The sequence below is a fragment of the Balaenoptera borealis genome (genome assembly GCF_965194805.1).
Source record: "Balaenoptera borealis genome assembly, chromosome: 9".
Lineage (NCBI taxonomy): Eukaryota > Metazoa > Chordata > Mammalia > Artiodactyla > Balaenopteridae > Balaenoptera > Balaenoptera borealis.
This window is the reverse complement of record NC_138873.1, coordinates 3,593,459-3,615,015: the sequence shown is the minus strand read 5'-3', so window position 1 is coordinate 3,615,015 and position 21,557 is coordinate 3,593,459. Positions and strand designations below refer to the sequence as shown.

At 37.8% G+C, this 21,557-nt stretch overlaps 1 protein-coding gene across 1 annotated transcript in view; it reads right to left on the bottom strand.

Moving 5' to 3' along the window:
• The window catches only part of PDE10A (phosphodiesterase 10A), a 299,172-nt gene that overhangs the window by 111,738 nt on the left and 165,877 nt on the right, over positions 1–21,557 (bottom strand). The window contains 1 exon segment of the mRNA XM_082404536.1: positions 3,165–3,193. Coding sequence (XP_082260662.1) covers positions 3,165–3,193 — 29 coding nt within the window.

Sequence of the window (21,557 nt, the reverse complement as noted above, 5' to 3'; positions counted from 1 at the left end):
CCCTTGCACTTGCCGTGCCATCTGCCTGAAGTGTTCTTCCCGCAGTTCTCAGCATGGTTCCCTCCTTCATCTCCCATAATATTTCCTCAATTACCCTGGTAAGCCATCCCTGGCTGCACACTCACACCCCTAGCACCAGATCCTCTGTCCTGGCTTTGTCTCTACAGTAAGTCCACTCCTAATCCACCATCACTCTCTATCAGCTCATTCTGCTTTATTCTTCTATGTACTTATCATAATATTTATCACTGCCTGATATATATAAATTAAAAAAAAATTTCAACTGTTTCCACCACCACCTTCCATACTATGATAACTGGAATACTGCTTTGCACTGTATCCCTAAAACCTAGAACAGTGCCTGGCATATAAGTGCCCAAGAAATATTTGTCTATGGAATGGCAGGGAAGGAGGAGGACATGGAGAGAGGGAGGGATGGAAGGAGAAAGAGAGGAAGAAAGAGGGGACGGAGAAAGGGCTCAGGACTTATAGATCTGACTTGACTTCATGGAAAAAATATCTTCCATTTCTGGATCAATAACCAGAAATGTCCTATAGTGTCTTGGAAAAGCTAATTCTCCCTAAGCTCTATTACAGATACATAGTTTCTGAGGGCTACCTGGCCTACCTCGTCTTATCAGGGTCAAGCCACAATTGGTCTATAATGTCATGGCATTGCCTCCACCTTCTAAAAAATAGATTAATAATGCATACTTTGTCCAGAGAATGTCAACCCAGACCCTAAGGAGGCCCACGGGGAAAAAAATTATTTTAAGTGAGCATGTCTCACTGGGAAAGACAGAACACAATCCCTCTAATTAAAGAGCTCTCATATGGAGTAGGGGGTATAGCCTTTTTTGAGTTGCTACAAAAGTCAGAACAATACTAGTAGATGGCAATTAAAGAGAGGTTGTTTGGCGCTAAGTGAGAAAGTATGTCACAATAATCAGAACTGCCTGGAGGGGTAAGAATCTGCATCACTAAAGAGCGTGCTTTTGACAATGGATGTGCCCTGTGGCCCGTCACCATCTACCAAAAGTTTGCACTAGTATTTCTAAATCTTAATTTTAACTTAAAACATTGGTATACTATTTTATAATGCAAATTCTATGTATCGGAACTGACCAAGATCTGGGGTATATTCAGAAAAAAAAAAAAAAAAAAAAACCAACTTTTAAAGATCCGGGCAACTGATACTATTCTAGGTTATCAGTTCATATATTTAGCATTTCTCACCTGGAATTGCATTTTCTCCAAATTTGGCATAAAGTAAAAGAATTTTATAAAATAATAGCAAAGAAAAAATGACTATGTATAGTTTATCATCATTTCTAATGGGCTTAAAGATAGTGTGTGGTATTATCTGCATCTCTTCTCTCTTCACCCGGAAGAAGGCACTGGCATAGTAAGAAGTAGGTGGCAATCTGAATCCAAGATGTCTTGTGGCGATATTTTGCATAACTAAAATATATAGAAACGCATTCAATTAAAAAGTCTACTCCTTGTCTATATAGCCGTTCTCCCCAAATAGAACCTGGCTTATAATTGAAAGAGTGAGCTGCAATAACAAAATCATTTATGACAGACACTATGGTACAAAATCTTTAAATTGGGGGACCCTGGAGGCGAAGGGAGAGTTCCACCAAACAGGTGAATAGAGTTAATATATTGAAATAAGCAAGGTATCAGAAGGACAGCTCTGATCTTTGCTGTCAACAGAACAGGGTGTAAGGAAAACACATGGGTGGGTGGAAACCACCTCTTTGGGCATCTCTTTTCCCACTTCCCTCAAAAACAACAACAATGTCTAAAATCCTCTGAGGGCTATAAAGGTTAAATTGAGGTCAGGGATTCCCTATAAACTAAAGTTATTCTAAAACAAGAATACTGATGAGTAAGTTGTAGTTTTTTTCCCTACTGTCCTGGATTTATAAACACCTGGTACTATCTCAGAGATCTGAGATAGTAGCTTTGCCAATATCGACACCCCAGTATCTTATGACTGCCTAGGTCCACGTGTGAGAATCTTCTTTTATCCTCAAACATGGCTTTTCAGCCATTTCTGCTGCTCTCAGTAGCTGTAAAAATTCCAGGCTGATCTCTCTGCCCCCTGATATACCTTGAAGCACTCAGTCTTGGGAACTTTCCAGCTGTGAACCCTGTATATGTGAAGTTAATAGTGCATGTACCCAGGAAAACCCTGAGACTTATAGAAACCTTAAGAGTCTGTTAGGTTGCTAGGGACAGAGGGAATTCTGCCCAGTCTCCAGCAATGGCCCTGGTCATTTTAAAGATTCCTTTCTACAGATAATCAAAAATAAACGAATATATCTATATATGTGATCCTGATAACAGTACTTCAGTTTATATCTTATGATAAAGAGTGATCTCTCACATAAGGTTGCATCAGATACAATTCTGATTACTTTCAACATTGAATCCACATTTTAAGATCTTTATCTGTAAACAGGATATATAGCTAAAATTCTTTTTCATATGTAATTACAGAATTATAATTTTGTACCATTAAACATGGCATGCTAAAATGCTCTCGATACTCATACCCCATAAGCTTTTAATTTTGTTAAGTCTCATAACTTTAACACTAAGTATTTCTCTTGAACGTGAGAACGGTGCATTTAGTATTTCTAAAAGTACTGAAGAATATCACGTCTTCAATTCACGAGTAGTCACCTTTTGTTCTCCCAGAAAGAAGGTGCATGAACTTGAAGGCAGTGTTAGCCCTGTAGCACACGTGCAAAGCCACTGAGCAGGGGACGGTGAGGAAGCGGCCTGAGCAGACCGTCGCCACATGGGAACTCGGTGTCAGTGCTGCTTTATCTTATGGTTTTTCAAGAGAAGCCAGAAATCCGATCTTAATATGCACTCTCTCAATATCTAAATGTTGGCAACAAATTCAGAAAACTCCATATGCATGTGCAGGCCAAACGGAACGCATCTGTTAGCTGTATTCAGTTTGAGGCCTCCAATTTCACACCTCTCTCCTCACTGGCTTTACTCCATACTGATGAGTGCTACTTTGGAGAGGGCACTCAGTTTTTGTAATTATTTTTCTAACACTTAAACACGCTAGAGCACTGAAAATATACAAAAGAATTTATTTCCTATATTGTGGTAACAAAAATGATATTCACATTACTTACCCTGCTGACTTCCTTAGGAGATGATTCATCTGGGGGATGGAGAAGGAAGGGAGAAAAAATACAATTAGAAAGTCTGAGTAGTTTCTGAAATACAGAACATGTCATTCACGCTCAGTAAACTAGAAGGCTATTTGCAATGCCTCCGCTTGTGAAATCTAGGAATTTGGTTTTAAAACTCTGTAAAATAAAAGTTAAACAGTAAGTTTAGAGCTAGATGTATGTGTTAATTTTGGAGGGAAATGAAATAACACAACAGTTTGCCAGTCATTTTCAAGATTACCTTTTTAGAGATTCTAAAATGGTAGTGCCTGCAAATATGGCTACACTGTGGTTTATCAAATACACGTACCTAGAAAAGGGTTTGTAATATTTGCAATATTCTAAATGACACAACCCACATGAATATCTCAAATGGTCATTGACACTTGTGCTGTGAGGGTTATTTCCAGCATTTCTAATTTGCTGAAATAAGACATGGGCCTGCATGGCACCCTGGTTAAGGCATGAAACACACCTATTAATAGTGCTGCTTTGTACCATGGATCCCAGGAGTTGGCGGGGTGGTTTGTACCAGCCTGTCAGCATTCTTTACTAGTAAAATCAGACTGATGGACTGACCTGGTCTAGTTGAGGCCCTCTGAAGGGCTCTCCCCACGAATCTGGCCACATGGCAAGAATATGCCTGTGTCCACCAGCAGGGTACAAGAAACAAACTGTCCAAGACTCCGCTTTAGGTCCACTGGTTAAGAGTATCCCATGCCTGGTAACTGCTTCTGACCCGGAGAAAAGGTGTTGATATGGCCCTTCCAGAGGAAGGGTGACTGGAGCTGGGCCTGTCCAGACCGCTCACTGGGAGGCAGCCTTTAATTTCATGCTGTTGCTATCTTGTGTCTTGCTTAGCAACCAAACCCTCTCTAACTACCACCACCAGCACACACTTAACACACCAAATTTCTAATGTATTCTACATTACCAAAAAGCACAGCCTAACCTATCTTAACACTGACAAAGTTCACAAGTCCAGACAGGGCTGTGATTCTTCTTTCTCCTTCAATATTCTTATTAACTAACCCACTGAGTCTTTTTGTTTCCTCTTTTTTCTGATCTTTCTCAGATTTACTGCTTACCATCCATTTCCACAAATAACATTAAGTCTAGTTCCAAATCACCTGTCAACCAGTAACCTCTAAGCTGATCCCTGAATCCAATATCTGCCCTGGCAATCATGGCTACACACACACACACACACACACACACACACACACTCACACTCACCCACCCAGTTTATCTTTCAAAAATATCCCATCTATCATGCCCCTTGGATGCTTCATAATTTAAAGTAAATTAGACTTCAAAACTTGCGGCATGTTGCCTTTACCTGGGAACCTTTCCAAAATTAGCAAGCTTGGGACTATCAGATAGTAAGCATTCAATAAGCAGTTCCTATTTTTTTGTATTACTGTATTAATACATACTTGCTTATATATTTTTCTTATAATTGTTCCATAATGGTTTGAGTATCGCATCTGATTTCCCTAAGAATGTAACCATATTATAGGAAGAACATTTATTTTACCTTATACACTGAAGTCACATCATAGAAACATTTCATTTATTCTTTAACTCCTAACCTCTTATTCTTTTCTAAACCTCTCTGAAGATGGGACTCTTCGATTTAATCATCACAACAAATTTATTAACAGATTATAAAGTTGTAGAGGCATATATGTTTTTAATATTTTTAAATTTTTATCTAAGAAATTCAATGAGCAGGGTTGAAAATTCAAGGTTGATTAAAACATGCAAAGGAAAGCAGCAGCTGTGTGAACAAGTTTACTGTGGGACTGAATGGAGTTTTCAAGCTGTGACCCTTTGGAACCTTCCACTCTCCAGTCATCAGTACGATCTGAAAGTTAGTTCAAAGGAAGAAGAGCTCGAATGTCCAGACATCTGTACATAAATGTCCCCTTTGCTTTCTCCTTTAGTTTTGCTTAGTGCTTCTCAAACTTGAGTGTGCATAAGATACTCTACTGATAAGTATTTATAAAAACCAATTTTTTTCTTGCTTTATGGACAAAGTATTTGAAAGAAAAATGCTACCTATAACTTATTTCTGGATTTTTCACCTTATGTACAGATTTAGAAATATATCATCTATCTCTTCCTCCAACTTAGAAGCCAAACAATTTTTGTTAAATGAATGTCAAGTCCATTACATTTAGGGAACGTGGTCTTTTAGCTGAGGAAATTAATGGGTCCAGTGAATTTGTTAGGATAAGGGAAGCTTCCTTCCTACTTCCTATACTTGGAATTTTCATTTTGTTGAACTCTCTTGCCGAGGCAAGTTTCAGCATGTTGCAGACAATGCATTCACTTTCTCGTCCACAATGGAGAGGACACGAGGACCGCATAGCGGAGGTGGCACGGCTACTGGCTCTGAGCGTGCACTGTGGCCAGAAGCCCACATGGCCAGTCACTTGCTGTCTTACTTTTTGGCAAGGTGTCTGACTTCTTTTGCCACCTCATAAGCCTGAAGTGAGACAACATCCTATCAGTATAATTTGATACTGAAAAATAATTTTTTCCACAAAAACATTTTCAATGTAAGGTTAAGAGACCACAACTTAGAATGACTCCTAAGAACCCACAACTCTGGAACGTCTCTGTACACTTCCAACACGTACTCCCAGCTAAACTGTCGGAGTGGCATTTCACATGGTTCAGGAATGAAACTCACTTAAAAATGAAAGGACAGGCAATCATGGAAAAGAAGGAAATTGCCACGGATGGCAGATTTTGAGTTCTTCATGAGCATCAGATTAGCAGCAAAAATGTTAGCAACAGCAGACACTAATTTTTATGTGGCATTAGGGGTCTGTAAACATTTGTTTATCCAAGAAATGTGTACTATGGATCCATTATGTGCCAGGCATTTATCCCTGTTCTCAAGAAGCTTAAATCTAGTGGGAAGAATAAACAAGAAAAAATTTTAAATAATTTCAGAAAGGGAATATTGATGCTTGTTAAAGAGAAATTTATTTTTTTTAAAAAACAGAAACCGTCTTCAATGTAAACATCATTTTAATAATTTCTTAAAGCCTTAGGAAGAATAGCTCATGCAACAAAAAATCCCCTGGAGGATTTCTTAGTAAATACACCTTTCAGCAAGTACTTAATTTTGAATATTTTATAAATCCTTATAACTGCGCACATATTTGTACTTTGTTTTTTGTCATCAATTTTGATATTTCTTATATGAAATGGGATTTCAGGAATGAATCCAAATTTATAAGTAGAACTTAAAGGAATTCACATTATGATGACTGATTTAAAGTTCTGTGTCTGCTTCTAATATTGGTCTTTACTCTGGTGTTTAGCTTTGAAGTAAGAGCTCCAGAAATACAGAGTAGACAAAAATTCCACTAAAACTCATATTCTTTAGAATCAATAAGAAATTATTAAATTTTCTTACTATTTGAGCCATAAAAACTATAGACAAAAGTGAATACCATTAAAGAAAAACAAAATGTGATAAAGAAAAATAACAAATAGAATAACAAATCAAGTTTAATAAATTATTATAGATCTAAAAAAGATCCATTTAAAACCAAGCATTAAAGAGTTTTGATTGATTCTTATGATCCTTAAGTATTTTTATTCTTTGTTGATCTTTTAAAATCTTCCTACTAAAAGAGAATATATATATATATTTTTTACAATAAAGAAAACAGATTCAACATGATCCAAGACTGCAGCTGTTAAAAATGATGAATGTTTATGTTTATTTATTGACATGAAAAGTTGTCCATGATTTGGTTAAAATATATGTATATGTATTTAATCTATAAGTGTATGTAAACACATACACATTTTATAAATTATATACATAGACACACAAATTGGTTTCAATTACAAATTATTTTTTCTTCAGTATATCATGTTACAAGTCTGAAATGAAAACAATTACGGTTGTGTATAATTTATACATGTATAAATGTGTGTTAATACTGTTAAAAAGAAAACTTTTTAGATTGATTACCATTTCCTTGAAGTACAATATACAGTTATTTTGACTAAATCTTCCACGGTTAAGTTCTCGGCTTTCAGTGCTCACCCTGTAGTATAAGAAAAGAAGTCTAAGAAGTCACGCATTGATACTATGTATCCAGAGAGGAGAAACAGTGACCAGAAGATAGAGAACTTGGGGATCATTGCAAAGATGTCACTGCACCTCAGGCCTTCAAGATTATCCATCTCACTTTGCCTTGCAGTTTCTGCAGATAACGTAAATGGAGCACACTTGTCTTCTCCTTGTGGGAAATACGTATTTCCCGTGAAAATTAATAAACCAGCCATCTTTTATACACACTTCCATCTCGTAGGAGCTGGTGTGGCTCCACTCAGCCTCCTCCAGCCGTTTCTGGCACAGCTGTGGAGCTTGTCTAAAGACAGCTATGTGTCTTCTAACAATGCAATCTTACCGACTCAATCCACAAATATCTATCAAATGTCTAATATGTGCCAGATACTGAATAAATGTCTCAGTTGGCCCAATCATACCAAAGGGGAGGACCTAAATTCCACAGCTTTGAGAGAAAAGAAACAAGGCAGCCTTTGGCCCTAGTTGGTGGCAGGAGCCACCTTGTAGCCATGAGAGGAGTCAACCCCAAACAGTAACCCAGCAAGGGCAACAGAGGAGAAGGGGAGGCAGGCACAGAGCATTGGGCAGAAGGGGACGGCGGCTGGGGGAGAGGAAAGAGAGAAAAGCTGGATCTCTGGAGACATTTCAAACCAATTCAATCAGCCAACCTTGAAGACTGCCTTACCTAAAGGCTTCTTAATATGTGAGACAGTTTATTTCCCTATTGATTAAGCCAATTTTACCAGATGAAACAGAAAGCCCTCAAAAGGAAATGAGGAAAGGAAATGAAGGAAATGTAATAAAATGTTAATAGGATATTACTTTTATATCATTAAATCAATACATCGTTATTTAAAATAAAATCTTCAGAAAGCTCTCCGATTCCTACCAAAAATAAACTAATCCCTTTGCTTGGGATTCAAATCCTCACAATTTGGTTCTATTTTTCCAACTGGAATCTGTAACAACAGGACTCAACTGGTCTTACTAGAGCCCCAAATATGCGTTGCTCACTCGTAACTCAAAATCTTCATACCTTCCAACAACAAGTATTTTTTGAGCACCTACTCAATAACTAAGTTCCTGGCACTATTCTCGGTGCCTACAATATATCTGAGAACAAAAAAAGACAGTAATCCCTGTCCTCATGAAGCTTTATTCTAAAGGCAGGAGATGGTCCATAAACATGATAGATAACTACATTATACAGCAAGCTGGAAGTGGTAACAAAGTAGTCCAGGTTAAGAAGGATGAGAAAGCAGTGGGGGAATGGCTGGGGGCAGGCTGCAGATTAAAGTGTGGTTAGAGAAGACCTCCTCCAGGGCGTGAGCTATAAAAGCAGCTACCTAAGGCAAAAGCATTCCAGGCAGAGGGATCGGCCTGAGCAAAGACACTGAGACATGCGTGTGCCTGCTGTTTCCTCAAAGTTGATTCCTCCCTCTTCCCACACATCGAAGTCTTTCAAGACTCAGCTCAATTTGTATTTTGTCTCTGAGGCCCTCTCAAGAGCACATAGGCCCACTATATGTCTTCCCTCAGAATTCTTACACACTCCTTTCCTGTGAGGAGAGCAGAATGGTACATTAAAAAAGAAGATAGGCTTAGAGTCCAAAGAGATCTGTCTTCAACTCTCAGCTTCACTTACAAACCATACATGGGCTCCTTGACCTTCCCAACTTGGTAATCTCATATTTATAAAATGAGGTCACTTCAGAAGGTGCTAGGATCAAGTGAGATAATGTACATAAAGTTTTTACACAGAGCGGGCTCTCAATAAATTGCAGTTTTCTTTCTCCGCATTCAACCTGGCATTGACTATGTTCTGCTTTGTGTGGATAACTATATACATATGAATGACTTAACTTCTTCACTGGATACAAGTTCTTGGAGACAAGAGACCACATCTAATATTTCTTTTACATTACGGGGGTGGGGGAGGCATTTCAAAAAATGATTCTTAAATGATTAAGATATAATGATTCTTTTGCATGCAGACAGCAACATCGTGGTAAAGCATTAGGAGATTGTTACCTTTGCCAACGGTTTAAAATCTCGTGGCCTAACTATTAAAGATAGTCCTCAAATCATTACACTTTTGTTATCCTTCTTACTTCAATTTTCCAACGCTAAAAACCAGGAATTTATGGAAGAATATAAGCCATGTAATCAAGACCTGAAGTACCAGAGTAATTGATTTGTGCCAATAACCCCTCTATTTTGCAGTTACTGATGAGGAAACATGAAATAATCTACAAATCACTAAATAATTGGAAAGTATAAAGAACTATATACTTATTGTAGTCTTGGTCAAAAAGGCGGGGGGGAGGAAATAATAAGTTTACAAGCTATACCACAAAACAGGAAAAATTATTTTTTTTTTCCCTGAAGGACTGTAATGATTTTCAGTAACTTACAGAATCACATTTTCTAGCACACCCCCTCGTAGTCTATTCTTTGCATTTATTTCTATATAAACAGAAGGAGACCATTCCTAGTGAGAGTTAGTCCATGAAGCTTTCCAATTCTATAAATAAAAAGTGATGGCTTAAAAAGGCATTGTGTGAATTGCAGGTGGTCTTCTATATATAATGTAATAACTTACAAAGTACCTTCCTTATACCTATATATATATATATATATATATATATATATATATATATAAGCAAAGTTATCATTAAACAATCACTTAATGTGTTTCTCTCCATTTCTATATGTTGCGTTATAGAACTTAGCTATCTCTAAATGTCCTGGAGCTGTGTGGATTCTGTGTCTTTGAACTCTGGTTTGGTATCATGTTCGTGAGCAACTGTAACTCACTGTAAGGTTCACCATTAGCAACCTGAGCAACATCTCTCCCAGAAGCTAATGGCAGAGCTGATCTTAGTTTCTCAATTGATAACATGTGAGCTGTTGAAATAGAGAAGCAATTCTATCACTCTGACAGAAGAAACCAAAGTAATTAAATGTAAACTCTGTTAACATTTGGAGAATTATTCACCTTTTAACATGGGAAGTTCTATATTCAATAATGTCTTCCAAAATTCATAGATTCAAGTAACTATTTAGAAACAGCTAAGGAGCTTAAAATTTTATTATAATAGATAGACAGATAAAAATTATAAATAAAAAATTATTGAGCCTTCCTAAAACTCTTACAATATTTTGTGCCTTTAAAAAAATATCTTTATAACGATGCTTCAATATTGAGGATGTGGGGATATGAGAAATCCAAGGCCTTCCTATCGTATTTATAAAAATAATCAGCAGAAAAGGGCTTAGCATCAAAGTCTACATGGTCTAGGAGTTTTCTAAGGATGCGATAAAATCCCAGAATGTATTGATCACCTCTAGATTTCCCAAATTCTCTAGAGCATATAAGATTCCATGAAATTTGGACATCACACACTGCTATGTCAACAGAGATCTTTTTTTCCTTTTAACATATTCATTGGAGTATAATTGCTTTACAATGGTATGTTACTTTATGCTGTATAACAAAGTGAATCACCTATTCATATACATATATCCCCATATCTCCTCCTTCTTGTGTCTCCCTCCCACCCTCCCTATCCCACCACTCTCGGTGGTCACAAAGCACCGAGCTGATCTCCCTGTGCTATGCGGCTGCTTCCCACTAGCTATCTATTTTACATTTGGCAGTGTATATATGTCCATGCCACTCTCTCACTTCGCCCCAGCTTACCCTTCCCCCTTCCTGTGTCCTCAAGCCCATTCTCTACGTATGCGTCTTTATTCCTGTCCTGCCCTTAGGTTCTTCAAAACCAGTTTGTTTGTTTATTTTTTTAGGTTCCATATATATGTGTGGGCATACGGTATTTGTTTTTCTCTTTCTGACTTACTTCACTCTGTATGACAGTCTCTAGGTCCATCTGCCTCACTACAAAGAACTCAATTTAGTTCCTTTTTATGGCTGAGTAATATTCCATTGTATATATGTGCCACATCTTCTTTATCCATTCATCTGTCGATGGACACTTAGGTGGCTTCCATGTCCTGGCTATTGTAAATAGAGCTGCAATGAACATTTTGGTACATGACTCTTTTTGAATTATGGTTTTCTCAGGGTATATGCCCAGTAGTGGGATTACTGGGTCATATGGTATTTCTATTTTTAGTTTTTTAAGGAACCTCCACACTGTTCTCCATAGTGGTTGTATCAATTTACATTCCCACCAATGGTGCAAGAGTGTTCCCTTTTCCCCACACCTTCTCCAGCATTTATTGTTTGTAGATTTTTTGATGATGGCCATTCTGACCGTTGTGAGGTGATACCTCATTGTAGTTTTGATTTGCATTTCTCTAATGATTAGTGATGTTGAGCATCCTTTCATGTGTTTGTTGGCAATCTGTATATCTTCTTTGGAGAAATGTTTATTTAGGTTTTTGGCCCATTTTTGGATTCAGTTGTTTTTTTTTTGATATTGAGCTGCATGAGCTGCTTGTAAATTTTGGAGATTAATCCTTTGTCAGTTGCTTCGGTTGCAAATATTTTCCCCCATTCTGAGAGTTGACTTTTCGTCTTGTTTATGGTTTCCTTTGCTGTGCAAAAGCTTTTAAGTTTCATTAGGTTCTATTTGTTTATTTTTGTTTTTATTTCCATTTCTCTAGGAGGTGGGTCAAAAAGGATCTTGCTGTGATGGATGCCATAGAGTGTTCTGCCTATGTTTCCCTCTAAGAGTTTTATAGTGTCTGGCCTTACATTTAGGCCGTTAATCCATTTTGAGTTTATTTTTGTGTATGGTGTTAGGGAGTGTCCTAATTTCATTCTTTTACATGTAGCTGTCCAGTTTTCCCAGCACCACTTATTGAGGAGGCTGTCTTTTCTCCACTGCATATTCTTGCCTCCTTTATCAAAGATAAGGTGACCATATGTGCGTGGTTTATCTCTGAGTTTTCTATCCTGTTCCATTGATCTATATTTCTGCTTTTGTACCCGTACCAAATTGTCTTGATTACTGTAGCTTTGTAGTATAGTCTGAAGTCCGGGAGCCTGATTCCTCCAGCTCCGTTTTTCTTTCTCAAGATTGCTTTGGCTATTCGGGGTCTTTTGTGTTTCCATACAGATAGTGAAATTTGTTGTTCTAGTTCTGTGAAAAATGCCATTGGTAGTTTGATAGGAATTGCATTGAATCTGTAGATTGCTTTGGGTAGTAGAGTCATTTTCACAATGTTGATTCTTCCAATCCAAGAACATGGTATATCGCTCCATCTGTATCATCTTTAATTTCTTTCATCAGTGTCTTATAGTGTTCTGCATACAGTTCTTTTGTCTCCTTAGGTAGGTTTATTCCTAGGTATTTTACTCTTTTTGTTGCAATGGTAAATGAGAGGGTTTCCTTAATTTCTATTTCAGATTTTTCATCCTTAGTGTATAGGAATGCAAGAGATTTCTGTGCATTAACTTTGTATCCTGCTACTTTACCAAATTCATTGATTAGCTCTAGTAGTTTTTTGGTAGCATCTTTAGGATTCTCAATGTATAGTATCATGTCATCTGCAAACAGTGACAGTTTTACTTCTTTTCTGATTTGGATTCCTTTTATTTCTTTTTCTTCTCTGATTGCTGTGGCTAAAACTTCCAAAACAATGTTGAATAATAGTGGTGAGAGTGGGCAACCTTCTCTTGTTCCTGATCTTAGTGGAAATGGTTTCAGTTTTTCACCATTGAGAATAATGTGGGCTGCAGGTTTGTCATATATGGCCTTTATTATGTTGAAGTAAGTTCCCTCTATGCCTACTTTCTGGAGGGTTTTTATCATAAATAGGTGTTGAATTTTGTCAAAAGCTTTTTCTTCGTCTATTGAGAGGATCATATAGTTTTTGTCCTTCAATTTGTTAATATGGTTTATCACATTGATTGATTTGCATATATTGAAGAATTCTTGCATTCCTGGGATAATCCCCACAACCATGCTTTATGACCCTTTTAATGTGCTGTTGGATCTTGTTTGCTAGTATTTTGTTGAGGATTTTTGCATCTATGTTCATCACTGATATTGGCCTGTAGTTTTCTGTTTTCTGTGACATCTTTGTTTGGTTTTGGTATCAGGGTGATGGTGGCCTCGTAGAATGAGTTTGGGAGCGCTCCTCCCTCTGCTATATTTTGGAAGAGTTTGAGAAGGAAAGGTGTTAGCTCTTCTCTAAATGTTTGATAGAATTCGCCTGTGAAGCCATCTGGTCCTGGGCTTTTGTTTGTTGGAAGATTTTTAATCACAGCCTCAATTTCAGTGTTTGTGATTGGTCTGTTTATATTTTCTATTTCTTTCTGGTTCAGTCTCAGAAGGTTGTGCTTTTCTAAGAGTTTGTCCATTTCTTCCAAGTTGTCGAATTTATTGGCATATAGTTGCTTGTAGTCATCTCTCATGATCCTTTGTATTTCTGCAGGGTTAGGTGTTACTTCTCCATTTTCGTTTCTAATTCTATTGATTTGAGTCTTCTCCCTTTTTTTCTTGATGAATCTGGCCAATGGTTTGTCAATTTTGTTTATCTTCTCAAAGAAACAGCTTTTAGTTTTATTGATCTTTGCTATCTTTTCCTTCATTTCTTTTTCATTTATTTCTGATCTGATTTTTATGATTTTTTCCCATCAGCTAACCCTGGGGTTTTTTTGTTCTTCTTTCTCTAATTGCTTTAGGTGTAAGGTTAGGTTGTTTATTTGAGATTTTTCTTGTTTCTCGAGGTAGGACTGTATTGCTATAAACTTCCCTCTTAGAACTGCTTTTGCTGCACCCCATAGGTTTTGGGTCATCGTGTTTTCATTGTCATTTGTTTCTAGGTATTTTTTGATTTCCTCTTTGATATCTTCAGTGATCTCTTGGTTATTTAGTAGTGAATTATTTAGCCTCCATGTGTTTGTATTTCTTACAGATTTTTTCCTGTAACTGACATCCAGTCTCATAGCATTGTGGTCGGAAAAGATACTTGATACGATTTCAATTTTCTTAAATTTACCAAGGCTTGATTTTTGACCCAAGATATGATCTATCCTGGAGAATGTTCCATGAGCACTTGAGAAGAAAGTGTATTCTATTGTTTTTGGATGGAATGTCCTATAAATATCAATTAAGTCTATCTTGTTTAACATATCATTTACAGCTTGTGTTTCCTTATTTATTTTCATTTTGGATGATCTGTTCATTGGTGAAAGTGGGGTGTTAAAGTCCCCTACTATGAGTGTGTTACTGTCGATTTCCCCTTTTATGGCTGTTAGCATTTGCCTGATGTATTGAGGTGCTTCTATGTTGGGTGCATAAATATTTACAATTGTTATATCTTCTTCCTGGATTGATTCTTTGATCATTATGTAGTGTCCTTCTTTGTCTCTTGTAATACTCTTTATTTTAAAGTCTATTTTGTCTGATATGAGAATTGCTACTCCAGCTTTCTTTTGATTTCCATTTGCATGGAATACCTTTTTACATCCCCTCACTTTCAGTCTGTGTGTGTCCTTAGGTCTGAAGTGGTTCTCTTGTAGACAGCATATATACGGGTCTTGTTTTTGTATCCATTCAGCCAGTCTATGTCTTTTGGTTGGAGCATTTAATCCATTTACATTTAAGGTAGTTATCAATATGTGTGTTCCTATTACCATTTTCTTAATTGTTCTGGGTTTGTTATTGTAGGTTTTTTTCCTTCTCTTGTGTTTCCCGCCTAGAGAAGTTCCTTTAGCATTTGTTGTAGAGCTGGTTTGGTGGTGCTGAATTCTCTTAGCTTTTGCTTGTCTGTAAAGGTTTTAAATTCTCTGTTGAATCTGAATGAGATCCTTGCTGGGTAGAGTAATCTTTGTTGTAGGTTTTTCCCTTTCATCACTTTAAATATGTCCTGCCACTCCCTTCTGGCTTGTAGAGTTTCTGCTGAGAGATCAGCTGCTAACCTTATGGGGATTCCCGTGTATGTTATTTGTTGCTTTTCCCTTGCTTGTTTTAATATTTTTTCTTTGTATTTAATTTTTGATAGTTTGATTAATATGTGTCTTGGTGTGTTTCTCTTTGGATTTATCCTGTATGGGGCTCTCTGTGCTTCCTGGACTTGATTGATTATTTCCTTTCCCATATTAGGGAAGTTTTCATCTATAATCTGTTCAAATATTTTCTCATTCCCTTTCTTTTTCTCTTCTTCTTCTGGGACCCCTGTAATTGGAATGTTGCTGAGTTTAATGTTGTCCCAGAGGTCTCTGAGACTGTCCTCAATTCTTTTCATTCTTTTTTCTTTATTCTGCTCTGCGGTACCTATTTCCACTATTTTATCTTCCAGGTCACCTATCCGTTCTTCTGCCTCAGTTATTCTGCTATTGATTCCTTCTAGAGAATATCTAATTTCATTTATTGTGTTGTTCATCATTATTTGTTTGTTCTTTAGTTCTTCTGGGTCCTTGTTAAACATTTCTTGTATTTTCTCCTTTCTATTTCCAAGATTTTGGATCATCTTTATTATCAGTACTCTGAATTCTTTTTCAGGTAGACTGCTTATTTTCTCTTCATTTGTTTGGTCTGGTGGGTTTTTACCTTGCTCCTTCATCTGCTGTGTGTTTCTCTGTCTTCTCATTTTGCTTGCTTAACTTACTGTGTTTGGGGTCTCCTTTTCGCAGGCTGCTGGTTCATAGTTCCCATTGTTTCTGGTGTCTGCCCCCAGTGGCTAAGGTTGATTCAGTGCGTTGTGTAGGCTTCCTGGTGGAGGGGACTAGTGTCTGTGTTCTGGTGGATGAGGCTGGATCTTGTCTTTCTGGTGGGCAAGACCGCGTCTGGTGGCGTGTTTTGGCGTGTCTGTGAACTTATTATGATTTTAGGCAGCCTCTCTGCTAACAGGTGGGGTTGTGTTTCTGTCTTGCTAGTTGTTTGGCGTAGGGTGTCCAGCACTGTACCTTGCTGGTCGTTGAGTGGAGCTGGGTCTTAGCGTTGAGATGCAGATCCTTGGGAGAGCTCTGGCCCATTGATATTACATGGGACTGGGAGGTGTCTGGTGGTCCAATGTCCTGAACTCGGCTCTCCCACCTCAGAGGCTCAGGTCTGACACCCAGCCGGAGCACCGAAATCCTGTCAGCAACATGGCTGCTAGTGCTGGAGGGTCTCCTGTAGAGGCAGGGGGTGGCTGTGGCTAACAGCCGAGACAAGGACACTGGGAGCAGAAGTTCTGGGAAGTACTCCTTGGCGCGAGCCCTCCCAGAGTCCGCCATTAGCCCCGCTGAAGAGCCTCTAGCCAGAGATCTTAACTGATATGAAAATAGGAGAAGATCCTGGGACGAAATAGATGATAAACATTAAGAACTCAGAAAAAGGTTTAAATTTTACTGACTCAATCATATCATTTTGAATTGTAATAACATTAATAATGATAAATAAAATAAATTGGAAAATGTGATACAAAAGTCTTTAGTTCTGTGCAAATCTTTTACTTTACTCTTGATTGAAGATGTTCCTGTTACTATTGTCTGTTATAGCCTAATTACTGCTAACTTAATCTGTACATCATGAAAGTTCTAATCTAAAGCTGTTCAAAGGAAAAATTAAAGTAGAGGCTTTATTATTTTTCTATGAAGTTACTTCATATTCACTCTATTTATTCTGCAGTATATTTCAAATGTGCAGTAGATAAAGTTTAGAACACTGGCTCTCTTTTTTATTTCTGCGACACTGAAAACGGTAAAACTTTTAAAGAGTCTCATTTTGCTAAAAAAAAAAAAAATCATCTGCAGAAAGCTGACGTTTGTGAGCGGTTCTCTTTCTGCTTCAGACCAGCTGACAGGCCAAGAAGGGAAACACCCTCAGGGACAGAGTCTGCTCATGCCAGCGGGAGCAAAGGGGTCTTAGCAGGGGAGTGGGCAGCTGAACCATGGGGGTGAGGATGGCCCTACACGAAGTACAGTTCTGTCAGAAAATTGCTTATTCTCTAGGAATATGTACGTTTGCATTGAACATACATTTTATTTATTATTGATACCAACCAAAGGAATAAAACAAAGAAACCAGGCAAATACTTCATGTTTTTGAGACACTAACAAAAAAATACTAGAACTGAACAAAGAATTTAATTGTCTACAATTTTTAGCATATTGACTCTTTCTTGTTCCCACAACCCTACTTCTTCAACATTTCTGGTATCAGTTAAGAAGTAATGACTTGTCGATAATTCCATATTAAGACTTTTTACTTAATTTAAAAGTAACAGCAGTTTATAGCAATGAATCACTGAACATTCATTTTCACTTTGTCTGAAGTTTGATATGGGTGACATTAGTTATAGTATTAAAATAATATTCCACTTTTGCTCATGAAGGATTAACTGAAACAGAAATGGCCTTCCAATCATCAACAACTAGAAAACCAGACAAAATGCATGAAATGAAGGTTTTTAGACAGTGGCCACCAGGCAGCGAAAAGACTGTGATCTCAGAGATAAAATATTTGAAAAAAAGTCAGTGCTCTTTCAGGATAGAAGCTAACTGCAAATTAGGAATTTAAGCAGATTTCTTTAACCTGATAAAGAGCATCTATGAAAAATCTACAGGTATCATCATACCTAATGGTGAAAGATTAAATGCTTCCTCCTTAAGATGGGGAGCAAGGCAAGAATATCTTCTCTCACCACTGCTATTAAGCATTATACTGAAGGTTCTAGCCAGAAAAATAAGACAAAAAAGTGTGTGTTATATAATTTATATTACATATAATATAAATATTATATATGGTATACAGATCTGAAAGGAAAAAATAAAGTCTTTATTCACAGATGGCATGAAAACCTAGGTAGACAGTCCTAAGGAATCTGCAAAACAAAACAAAACACACACAAAAAACACTACTAGAATAAATAAGTGAATTCAGTAAGGTCACAAGACGCAAGATCAGAGAAATTTAACTCCTAAATAGAGAACGATACCTGTTACATGATAAGGCAAATGAACCAGAGAAGCCAAGACAATTTTGAAAAATAAGGAAGTTGTAGAAGCTACACTGCATTCTAAGGCTTCCCATAAAGCTGTATTAATCCCAACTGCATGGTACTTTTCTCCACAACCTCACCGGCATTTATCTCATCTTTTTGATAACGGACGCCCTAACAGGTGTGAGCAGATATATTTCATTGCGGCTTCTATTTGTACTTCCGTGATGATTAGTGATGTTGATGTTGTGCCCTTTAATACATACAATTGTGTCAATTATACCTCAATAAAGCTGGAAACCAAAATGAAATAGTGTGACAGAAACAACCTAATGACAGATATGTAGATAATGAACCAAAATAGAGAATCCAGAAATAAACATATGGATATATGTGATTTTTCAACAAAGGTTCCAAAGTTTTATTCACCAGAGAAAAAATAATCTTTTTTAACAAACGTTGCTGTAATAAATGGATATTCATATAGAAAAACAAAACAAAATAAAAAATCTTGACCCTTATCTCACACCACATAGGAAAATTAACTTGAAATGAACGAATTTGAACTGACATATACAAAAGAGTGAAAACTATAAAACATGAGAGGAAATCTTGAGTTAATTTATTTCTTGGATTAGAGAAAAGAATCATAAAAGAAAAAATGGATAAAACAGACTTTGTCAGAATTAAACACATTGGCTCTTCAAGAGACACTACTGGGAAAAAAAAAAAAAAAAACAGCCACAGCCTGGGAGATACATAATATTATATATCTAATAAAGGACTTGTGTCCAGAGTATACAAAGTAATATTACAACTCAATATTAAGATGACAAATATCCCCAATTTTAAAATGGGCAAAATATTTGAATAGATGCTTCACAAAAGAAGACATAGAAATGGCAAATAAGCTCATTGAAAAAAAAAAATGCTCACCATCTTTAGTTGTTTGGGAAATGCAAACGGTAACTACAACGAGATACCATCACATACCCATTAGGATGGTAAAGTTAAAAGGAAAGAATGTGAAGCAACTGGAAATTTATAAATTGCTAAAAGTGTCATACATCCAAATAAAGGAATATTACTGAGCAGCAGAAATGAACAGAGCACTGATACACACCACAACAGACACGAGTCTGAAAAGCGTTACGCCAAGTGAGAGAAACCAGATGCAAATACCGCATATTGTATGATTCCATTCATATGAAATTCCATAAACAGGACAAAGGCAGCTGAGAGGTTGCCAGAGACTAGAGAGGGATGAGGTAGGGGAGCTCAGCTGCAAAGCGGCACATGGCACTTTCTGGGGTGACAGCAATGCTGATGTGGCGATGGTTACATGACACAATAGATTCACGAAAACTCACTGACCTGCATACTTAAAAGTGGTCAGATTTATTGTATGTAATCATGCCTTAATAAAGCTGATTGAACAGGAAAGTATGACTCGCCCTAGGCTTTGGCTCCTCGTGCAGCGTGCGCCAGGACCATTCAGGATACCGTCTTGTCTAGAACATTCTCCGGCCCTACACTTCAGCGCTGGCTGGGGGCACTGGGGGCGGGGAGGGAATGTTAACGTGTCCTGCACCGTCCCCAGCCTCCAAGTTATTCCTCCATATTGACTGCGACCTCGCAACCTGACCCACATCGTTCCTCTCCCTCAATCCCGCCTCAAAGCACCCTGCAGGCGTTCAGCAGCCTCACTGGAGAACGAGAGCACAGGCAGCAAACCGAGGGACTCTCACAGGGAGGGACAAAGCCGCTCCAGCCATGGGTCGCTGGGAACTCAGGGTGGGTTTCGGGGGCTGACAGCTGCAGCAGGGAGGGGTGCACGTGGAGAGCCGGCAGGCAGGAGAAGCTCTGTCCCGCTTCACCACGAAGTAACAGGCCCTGCAGCGTGTTAGCCGGAGAAGCCTGAGCAGTGAGCTCAACAGAACCCAGGAGGACAGTGTTAAAGGGTCCAAGGCTGCTCACCATCACTGCCTTGTTTCCGAGTTTCCCTATGTGCCCAACTGTCAGAGCCCAACTGGAAGAAGCTGTCCCAAACTGGAACTCTCACACAGCCTCTTTGGAAAACAGTTTGGCACCTTCTTATAATGCTAGTGCTAGGTATTTATCTAAGACTAAGTATGGAGAATACCAAGTTCCAAAAGAGACCAAGTTAATGCAAAAAAGTAGGCTTTAAAGCAGAAGTAACTGAGACCTTCAGTTGCTGAGATTATATGTTTTCTATCAGTAGGAAATGTAATCCATGAGCAGCATAAAATCAGATAAAGAAAACAAAATTATACTTTCTTCTGCACATCCAAAGCAATCTTGCTGCTGTACTTCTACAAAGAAGGCTAAAATATTGTTATGAAATTCATTATTCTTCAGCATCCATTACTTATAATCAATTATAAAAGTGAATTAAGCATATATTTGCAGAAAAGACTGTTGAGTTAAAAAATGCTGTGTCTGTAGTTCTCTGGAAATTGATAAAAGAACTGATAACAGAATAATTCCAGAATCCTATGCAGTAGAGATCAGTAGAACAAGTATAGCCCAGGGAGAAATAATTTTTTAGAATATTATTTTGGAAGTTCGAGAAGATAACCACTTAGCAGAGACAAGAGGTCACATTCCTAAATTAAAATGCATTAGAGGTAGAAACTATTAGGTATAAAATAAGCTACAAGGATATACTGTGCAACACGGGGAATATAGTCAATATTTTATAACAACTATAAATGGAGTATAACCTTTAAAAATTGTGAATCACTATATTGAACACCTGCAACTGATACCATATTGTACAGCAACTATACTTCAATAAAAAACCACAAAATAGAAAAATGCATTAGAGACCAACACTATGTCTTTTTTTTAATAAATTTATTTATTGTTTTATTTATTTTTATTTTTGGCTGCGTTGGGTCTTCGTTGCTGCGCGGGGGCTTTCTCTAGTTGCGGCGAGCAGGGGCTACTCTTTGATGCGGCGCGCGGCCTTCTTATCGCAGTGGCTTCTCCTGTTGTGAAGCGTGGGCTCTAGGCGCGTGGGTTTCAGGAGTTGTGGCACACAGGTTCAGTAGTTGTGGCTTGCGGGCCCTAGAGTGCAGGCTTAGTAGTTGTGGTGCACGGGCTTAGTTGCTCCGCGGCATGCGGGATCTTCCCGGACCAGGGCTCGAACCCGTGTATCCTGCATTGGCAGGCAGATTCTTAACCACTGCACCGTTAGGGAAGCCCAATGACTTTCTATTAACACTATAAAAAATAACCAAACATAGCTATAGTATTAAATACCTAGAATTTGAAAACAAATTACAGCATTATTTGAGATAAAATGATTGAATATTCTTCATCTCTACTAT